Source organism: Drosophila gunungcola, chromosome 3R (genome assembly GCF_025200985.1).
Source record: "Drosophila gunungcola strain Sukarami chromosome 3R, Dgunungcola_SK_2, whole genome shotgun sequence".
Classification (NCBI taxonomy): Eukaryota; Metazoa; Arthropoda; class Insecta; order Diptera; family Drosophilidae; genus Drosophila; species Drosophila gunungcola.
The window spans coordinates 27,717,025-27,726,807 of record NC_069139.1 but is presented as its reverse complement, the minus strand read 5'-3'; the positions used below and the strand labels follow the sequence as shown (position 1 = coordinate 27,726,807).

At 39.9% G+C, this 9,783-nt stretch overlaps 1 protein-coding gene across 1 annotated transcript in view; it reads right to left on the bottom strand.

The window, feature by feature from the left end:
- Nucleotides 1–3,216: 3,216 nt before the first annotated feature.
- Nucleotides 3,217–9,783, bottom strand: part of LOC128252712 (afadin) — a 52,846-nt gene continuing 46,279 nt past the window's right edge. The window contains 5 exon segments of the mRNA XM_052980659.1: nucleotides 3,217–4,626; nucleotides 4,690–4,811; nucleotides 4,978–6,994; nucleotides 8,546–8,756; nucleotides 8,881–9,129. Coding sequence (XP_052836619.1) covers nucleotides 4,434–4,626; nucleotides 4,690–4,811; nucleotides 4,978–6,994; nucleotides 8,546–8,756; nucleotides 8,881–9,129 — 2,792 coding nt within the window. The 3' untranslated portion in view covers nucleotides 3,217–4,433.

The window sequence follows — 9,783 nt, the reverse complement described above, 5'->3', positions numbered from 1 at the left end:
GTTCACTCCGCTCAGCCAACTGATTATGGCCCAATCCCCCTGGCGGTTGTGGCTGTATCAAAGAGATTCGCGCATTTTAATAATTCACATGGCGAACTGTTGAAAAACAAATTTGGTCCGCGCACGCGACGCCAAAAGACATTTTCCTCGCAGGTGCTTTAAGGACACCCACGCCCTATCGGCAATTCACCTTGCCGGCAGGCAACGGCTCCTGATTTCGTTCCTGGCCTCGCTGATTTCTGTTTGCAGCAAGTGGTTAAAGTTTGCCGGTTGACTTTTAAATTACATTGTGGGCGGCCGCCGGTGGGCAAGCATTGAGTCTTGGCCTGCAACTCTTTCGGCCTCAACAACCTGGAGGCAAATGCGTGGAACACCATTAAGAAACATTTATAACCACTGGCCTACCATCTATATATATTTAATAGCATTGGGATACCCACTTCGATGCTTATTTAAATTAAAGGCTTTGTAGTTGAGTTATTATAAAACGTGTATGCTCAGAATATAAACTATCAAAAGTTTTAATTTTTTTTCTAAAATCAATATTATTTAATATATACATCAGCGACCGAGAATAAACATTGTCCTTTTTTGTCACTAAAAAATCATAAAACAATCAAAATCAAACTTTTTGAGCATTCCACAAACCATTTGTCTTTTTTTAAATCCTATTTGGGTGCAGCACCAGCAGGTTACGCGGGATGGCTAAGAATATGTAAGTAATGTTTTTTTTTGGAAATCTAGCAGTAAAAGCACACTCTTTTTGTTATTATGTATTATTATATTTTCTCCAATTTTTAAGCCATAAAAATCGTATCTGATACTATAAGAAAACATACTGCAAAAGAAAAACGCAGCTTTTAAATTAACTGGTGTTTGAATCTAAAAAAAAAATATTTTTTTTGATTATACTCCAAGTAATACTGCTTTTCATTATATCTATGCAGCAGGAAGAAGAGAGCCCAATCGATACCTACTGTTATGACAGTTTCATAGTTTATAGATCGATCGGCTTACCAAGCAGCTGAAGGTAAATTTTGTGATTTGATCTTATAAGTATAATTGTATTCGTTGAAGATAAATAACATGTAGATGAAAGCATTTCCCATCGTTTTAAGTATATGTATACATTCCTGATCAGAATCAATACTCGAGTCGATCTAGCCCTATCCGTCTGTCTGTCTGTACGTATAAACGTCAAGAGCTCTATAACTAAAACATAAAGATTTGTAAATTAATAGTTTACTTAAAGTTGAGTTTTTTATTTTAAAACGCACACACATGTTTTAATTGAAAATAGTTGAGTTGATTTTTTTGCAGAGACATACATTTGGGGGTTGACGACCATCTGGCTGACCTGACAAATGTCGGGCTACTCTTGTCAAAGTAATACAATAACTTTTCCGGAGTGCCAACTAAATGGGCCTATAGTATGCCCAAATCAAAGCAAACCCAGCCCAACCCATTTCGTTTGGTTTCAGTGTGAGCATAATTTACAAAAGGCATTCTTCAACTTTTTTCCTAGTTATTTGCTTGGCGCAAACTTTGATTTAAATATCTAAGCCTCCCGTCCAGGCAGTGGCGGCGGCCAACAGCATGGCAGCCGCTTGACTTGCCTTTTGCCAGCCTCATGAAAAATGTATTTAGGTAGGTCGATTCCCAAACCTGTTGATGTCCGGGAATAGTTTAAAAGTAGCTGGCATGTGCGCAAGTCTGTTCTCTGACATTTAAAATCTTCCTGGGCGCGAAGTTTAGGACTGTTCCCAACAAACAGCTGGTCTTCGTAGACTGCTAAACAAAATGTAGTCACAAAATGTGGCCAAACGAATTGATTGCTTGCATTTATCGATTGTGCTATTTTCGACTTACTGTTTTCAAAACATACGATTAATAATGCCAAGTACTATTTATTCAATTATTAGCCAATGGATATATCCTTATCTGGCTATCAGCTAAATTAACTTAAACTAAGTATTAATTAAAAAATATTCCCTAAGTAATTGCCTAACAACATCCTTCTTGGATCCCCAAACCAATCGAAAACTTAGTGGCAGAGTTAAATAGTTCTTAAGATTGGCTCATTACGCGCATAGTTAGTCCTCGCAGCACTTTCAAAAAATGGGATGATGGTACGGAGACTCCTGGCAGGGATATTGAATTGAATTGAGCTTAATATTAATGGATTATCTATATTACCAATTATAACATTATTAATAAAGAGCAAGCTCGCTATCGAACGAAGGCAAAATTGGCTAGAGTAAAATTTTAGGTACTTTTTCTGCAGCCTCTCAATTCTATTGATATGGACAACACTTGACGGGTTCCAAATAAAGGAAGCATATTCCACTCTTGAACGCACAAAAGCTGAGAACACTGTCAGTCGTGAGTATGGGTCCTTAAAAAGTATGGTGTTTTTTTGACAAATCCGAACATTGCATATGCCTTCGGCATAACATGGTTCATATGGTTAATAAACAAAAATTTACTGTCGAAGAGGACCCCAAGATCCATAATCTCAGTAAGTGCAGAGAGTGAATGGTTATTGATAACATATGTAGCAAGAATATTTAAGATACATTTACTATAGCGAACAACATAACATTTATTAAGGTTGAGAGGTAAATAGTTCTGAATACACCATAAACTGATTTTATTCAAGTCCGATTGTAGCAAATAACTGTCACTTAAGGAATTCACTGACATGTATATTTTAAGGTCATCCGCATTAAGAAGATATTGGCAGATTGAATGCAGAAACAAATATCATTAATGAAAATAATGAAAAGCAAAGGACCAAGAGAACTGCCTTGAGGAAGACCACAGGTTGCTTCAAAAAGGTTAGAAACAAAACCGCTGACTTCAACATGATAGGATCGGTTTGCCAAATAAGAAGAGATCCAATTTAGAAAAGAGCCGTGAATACCAAGCTTAAAAAGTTTTGCTTGCAAGGCAGAGTGAGAAACCTTATCAAAAGCCTTGGCGAAATCAGTAAAAACTGTGTCCACTTGGGAATGTAACTCAAAGGCTTGTAGCAATGTTTAGCGAAAATAGCTAAATTCGAGGTAGTAGAACGACCAGGCATGAACCCGTGCTGATTAGGGTCAATATAAGTACTATGTACAAGTTGTAAAAAATTATTATTATCCAAAATTGTAAATCTAAGTTTTAAGGTAAATCAGAGAAGTGTAAGTGCCCTTTAATTAGTTAAGATAACGATTATTTTTTGTTTTTCATATAATTAACTTTTTATTTTTCATAAATATGCACAATTGTGTTGCTGAATTTGTTTGCATTTTGATAATATATAATTGTAATAATTAAACCTAATCGCGCTTAAAGTGAAACTAAACGAAAATGTTGCATCTCTTTTTACAGAAGTTATTCGTACAGCAATTGCATATTTTTGTTTCGGTATTTTTCAATATTTATTTAAAAAAATAGTTTCGCTTACTAAAAATAAACCGCGTCTTACAAATTAGAATTTAGTGTCGATTTGAAATACTTGGAATGCACAAAAATAATTTGTCACCTGTGTGTTGGGTTTTTCGAATAATTTGTATGCTATAACAAAGAGTTCATACAAATGACATCTTGCAAATAGATGTGCTTGTTTTGTTAAATTTTAAAGCCATTAGATTCTCGTTTAGTGAAATCCTATTTTATTTAAATTGGTACTTTCTCTATGCATATTTAAATAACAACTCTTATTTGCTTTTGTATATGCCTTTGTTGCATTCAAAATGTTTTTAAAAAGGTTGCAATAATTAAAAATATATATGTGAATTTTTAAATATTTTATTACTCTTTCGTTCGAGGTTTGTAAATATAGTTTTAATAATTGAATAATTGGACCATTTGTTTAACGTTGTTGTGGCTTAGAGTTCTCTAAAGAATACAGTACATATGTATAAACGTTTTTTGTTCCGCACGATTCCCAGGTAAATATATGTATATCTAAACTAACTTTGCTCATTTACACTGTTTTCTAACCATAAATTGTATGCTGTAATCTGATGTAACTAATTGTTAATCATAGGGTTTAATGTTAAATGTTTAAAACGCTTTACAAATGTGGCTCGCCTCGCTTTCGTTGCCCTGTCTAGGCTCTTTATAGTTTTGTATATATAAACATGGGTATATATAGACTATAATGATATACACTGACAATTCTCGCTAATTGAATTCAGTTAACATTGTGTGTGTGTGGTAATTAACTCGGAAACGCGATAACTATGGATTGTTATTGCCTTGCTTAGCAAATTCGTTAGGTTCGTTTGTTTCTATAGTTATCTGGTATTTATAACTTGATCTATATTCCTATGTGTGTATTTTGTAGAGCTAACGTAACAACTTGGCCCCAATATATTGAAGTGTAAGCTTTGTGGGTTCGGATCTGTATGTACATAGCGTTTAGCAACGATCTCTCCTCCTTCTTAGTGCACCGCATCTATATCCCGCTGGGCGCGCGATATCTTTAGTTTGTCCTTGGGCGTGTTATCCTCCCCCGACTCCAGGGCAAACATCTTCATCTTCTCCTTAAACGAGAGCTTTTCGGGCACCGCATCTCCAGCGCGTTGTTGCTGTTGTTGCTGCTGTTTCTCCGCCAGACGTCGCGTGCGAGGATCTCTGTGTGGGGGGATAACATCAATCAGTTAGAATCGATTAAGGCGCAATTGAAGGTTTTCATACCTGTAAACCTCCTGCGCTCCAATGACTCCGGGAGTGGATTGCACTGAGGTGTTCCAGAGGGCTGCATCGGGAGTGGCTGGCATCGATGGCAGCATGGAAGCATCCAGATTGTGCTGCAGATACTGTTCAATAAATATTATTAATTTTTATAATTTAATTAAGAGCAAAAGGGTAATCTTATTTTTTGCTATCCTGAGGCGAGCAGAACAAAAGTTAAGATTCGGGCTAAAGTTGTTAATACAAAAAATATTGTTTGTAATATGTGTAAAGAAAACAATTTCCACTTACACTGGTATCTTCTCTGATAGTGTCCAAATCCTGATGCTCCATACCATAGTTGTCCATGATGTACTGCTGCTGCAGCTGGCTGTTTCCGCTGACAAAGTTGTTTTCTTCATCGTGGAAGCTCACCCGCTTGTTGTCCCTCTGCGTCAAAGGCGGCGGCGGAGGTGGTGTGCCCAGTCCTCCAAGTCCTCCAACCATTCCTGTTCCCGTAGCCGAAACATAGGCGGCATTTAGTTCCATGGCGCTGAGCGGAGATCCCTGCATGGTGTTGTTGTTCAAGCTGCCACTCAAGTTGTTGTTATTATTCGTTTGAGTGTTCAGCAGCGAAGCCTTTTTAATCTCCACGGCAGCCGCCGCCTGATTGCTGGTCGCAGTTTTGAGCAGACCCATCGACGTGGTCGCGTTTCCAGTGCTTCCCCGCAGTTTTTGTTGCGACATTATCAAGTACGAACTGTTCCTCTCTGGTGGCGGCGGTGGAGGAACTACGGCATCCAAGGACTCGTTGTTATTATCCTTGTCGAGCATCGTTAGCTGGTTGAGCTCCTTGGCCAAATTCGATATGGGATGTTCCGTGTGCAGATGCCGCTCATCCGCAAAACTGGCGGACTTCTGTGACTTCGATGGCGACGAGGGTGCTCCACTGGGACCCACTCCTCCCTCAGAGTACCGATTATGCTTCAGTATGCTCTTCGGCTGTTGAGTGTTGCTGCTCATCGGCTGGGCAGCCGGCGCTGGGGGCTGTGGGGCTGGCACCGACTCCACTGGACTGCTACCGTCCGTAATCTCCGCCATCTTGATCTCCGTCTGGCGGTAGCTGGTGATTGGGGTTTGTATGGCACTGACCTGACCGCTGCCAGCCAGTCGGAACAGCTCCTGCACGTTCTCCTTGTCATACTGCTGCTCCTGATCCTGCTCCTCCTGTTCCTGCAACTCCTGTGCTCTTCGCTCGAAATCACGCTCTAGGATCAGTGTTTTCAGCTGCTCCTCTTGCATGGCCGAACGGGAGATGATCTGGGAGAGCTCTGAGATCTGCTGCTCGCGCCACTGACGAATGTGTTCACGTCGCATCTCCAGATCCTTCTCGCGCTCCTCCCTTTCCCAGGGATTGGTCCCGCTGTGAAGAGGACGGCTGTTTGCTTGGTTTGCGGGCACATAGCTGCCCTTTGGGGGGTCCAAGGTGCTGGCTACATAATTCATGCCCGGAGCAATCTGCTGCGTGGCCTTGAACAGGGGGTGGGTGGCGGTGGGCGGTAGTGGCGGTTTGTCTTCGGCCAGAACTGGTTGGCCCAGATATCGCTGCTGTTGCTGTTGCGGCTTGGGTGCTGTGCTTGGTGGAGCGTTTGGTTTATTGGGAGACTGCAGGCTGCCCAGTGGTTTCGGGGGCAGGGCTATAAAGTTGGGCGACGGTTGTTGCTGTTGCTGGTGCAACTGTTGCTGCTGGAGCTCGTACAGAGTGGCTGGGTCATGGAGCTGACTGCGTCTGTACTCCAGGCTGCCGTTCTGATAGCCACCTGTGAAATCGTTGACATTCTGCATGCTCTGGCTGCTGCTCATCACTGGCTGCTGCTGTTGCTGCTGCTGCTGGAGGGGCAGCTGTTGCTGTTGTTGCTGCTGGTGGTGGTACATGTTGCTGATATTGGGCATCGATGGAGCCATCATCTGTTGCATGCGCAGCGTGTGCTGGAAGTTCTGCTGGCTCTTGGCGCGATTGTTCAAGGTGAGCTGGTGCTGGTGCTGGGGCTGCTGACCATTGAGATTGCTGCTGCTGAGTGCGAACTGTTGCTGCTGTTGCTGCTGCTGCTGTTGCTGCTGCTGGAGTTGCTGCTGCGCGGACTGCTGGCTGTGGTAATAGGCAGAGACGGGTCGAGTAGGAGGCAGATTAGCATTGGCCTGCAGATGTTGCTGCTGCTGGTAGGGCGACGGCAGTTGCTGTTGCTGTTGCTGCTGTGGTTGTTGCTGCGGCGCAAGCGGGGAATTGCCATTGTAGGCGTTCATGGCGGCATGTGCGGCAATTGGCGGTCTAAAACCAAAGCAATTAATATTAATAAGAGCAATAAGTTCAGGGGTGCAAAGTTGCTTCGTCGCTTACACTAATTAACTAAAACGTGTCGAGTGCTGCAAAAACATTTTTTTACTCTCCCTTCATGAACAAGTGACTTGTGCGTTTATTGCAAAGGTGCGTGCCTCTGTACAGCAGCAACATTAAAAAATGAACGACAGCAGCTAATAACTCACGTACTTGGAACATTTCTACAAGTTCATATTCTTTCTTAATGGGTATAAAGCCATAAAGTAATTTCTTTAAACGCAATGTGACCCTAGAATTACACACAGGAGAGTTAGAAAAAATGTAAGCTAACTACCCACATTTCTGTGGCCACTCCCAAACGCTTCACCTGGATTCAACAACACCCCCAAAAACACACTTGAAATCGTTTTAAATAATTAATTGGGTTCGCTTGTTTGGCTTTCTTTGTGAAGTGTGAGTTTTTGTTGGCCACAAACTTTAAACATTAATTCGGTTAGTTAATTGTAACTTGCATTACTAGTTATCCTAAATAATGATCACCAAGTTTTATTTTTGCCATCCATAGTATATAAACATATAGAAATAAAATAAATAAAAAATTTTTTCATAGAAAGAAATTGATGTCTTATTGTGTTTGTTTTGTTGAAGCAGCCTTGTGACGGGATTATGATAAATACATCGGATTATACATACATTACAGGATTGAGTGACTACATTGTGTTAAATTTCAGTTTGAAAAAAAAATAACTTGGACCGCTAGAAGTTAAAAAGTAAAAAGTTTTCCTAAAACATTAAATATTTTCGATACGTCACGCTGTACAAATTTTATTATACATACATTAAGGTAAATACGAAACCAATCTTATAATTAAATTTAAAATTTCAAAACAAAGACGTTCAAAAAACAAAGGTTTGAGAAACTACTCATTAAAATAGTAAATGGGAAATATTTTATTGCAGTATTAACCTTAAATCCTCTTAAATTTCCGATTTAGGAATAAATATTTTAAAGTTAAAATCAACTTGAATAAAAAAAAAAAGTATTAACTATCAGAATCAGCGAATTCATTTTTTCTTATGGATGTCATAGCTTTGTAAATTAAATTACTTTGTACTGCGTTCATTGACTAACCTGGTATGATTTCCTGTTTGAAAGTGTACAAAGCAAACCCATCAAAAACACACCACTAGCCGAAGCAAACCAAACAATTCCACCGAGAACGATTTTAGTGGTTAGCAAAACACAACTGAATTTCAAATGACATTTTTAAGTGGATATATATGCGTTTCCAAAATAAACAAACAGCAGCTGTCAAAAAACTAGCAGACAAAATTAAAATTTTGGATGGTCAACAAATTAGCAAAAAGTATACTAAAAAAAATGTAGAACATTTTAAAATTTAAAATTTCAAAATAATAAAAAAGTTGAACTCTGTTTTATACATTTTCAATACAGTCACGTAGTTTTTGAGAACAAAAAGTCATTGAAAAAGTCCTTCCTGAGACCCTCGTATATGTATGTATATGCAATCAATAAATTACCTCTCGTTCAGAATCGGTTGGCTTTGATTTTGTGCCCGATACACACTGAGATTCTGGTAGAATCCCTGCTCGTTGCCATTTCCATTTCCATTTGCATTGTTGAGGCTGCCATTTGGCTGACCCAGGACTCCGCCTGCTCCGCCGATGCCCCCCATTCCTGATGTATTGTTATGCAAACTGTGCGTGCTGCGTGACTTGGAATTGGCCAGGGCTATACGGAACCGAGATGCAAACGAGGGAGAGAAAAATGAATTAGACTTCTGGCTTACAAGTCGATTGGACTGTGCTCCGGTTACAGGGACAGGAGGGAAGGATGGGGTGTGCAGTTCACTTACATATGGTACCCGATCCCGTGTGGTGATGCAGAGCTGGCACCGATTTGCTGTTGGGCAGGTGTGCAGCTAGGGGATTGATGATGCTACTGTTGTTGCTATTGCCTAAGGTGTTGTTGTGGCTGTTGTTCAGATGTTGGCTAAGACTGAGGCTATGATTCGGATGACTGTTGGCTATCAGTGGACCCAGGGATTTGGTCGACTCGGCGCCGCCCATTCGCGTCAGATCGCGTTCGGACATACGTCGATTACCTGTGGTTTTCAGGTTAGCAGCAACATCATCATCATCATCACGGACGTCAGCGATTCGAGTGCATATTTTGGGGATTAGAGTTGGTGGTGGAAAGAAGGTTGATTGGTGCGCATGGAGGGGGAGATAAATAGATGGATAGACAGTTTGACATTTTAGTATTTTTCCTTTCAGTGTGAAATGACACAATGTGTTTAGTTTGTTATTAATCAATGCATACAAAATCTAATTACACAACTACAACAGAGAAAAATGTGGAATTAAGCTGTGAAATAATCCTTTAACTATGAAATTGCATTTACATACATAAATAATCACAAAATGCGCAAATGAAAACCTTTTGTCAACATGTAAATATTTAATTCAAAAGGCAACGAAGTAAAGTTCAACAATTGTAAATGGCAACGCAGCTTCAAAATATCATATTAAATATGAAGCACATACAAAAGTGGATGCAGAAAGACCAGCAAATAAAAACAACAAAACCAAGAAAGGTAGCTTACTTCCACAAGCATCATTTTATATACCCTTGCAGCTATTGCCAAAATTAAACATTCTTTAAACATTTAAATCTAGAATTATATGCTTATATGTTGGAAAGCATTAAAGATATGATGATTTTCAACTCAATTATTCGATCGTTCCTATTGCAGCTA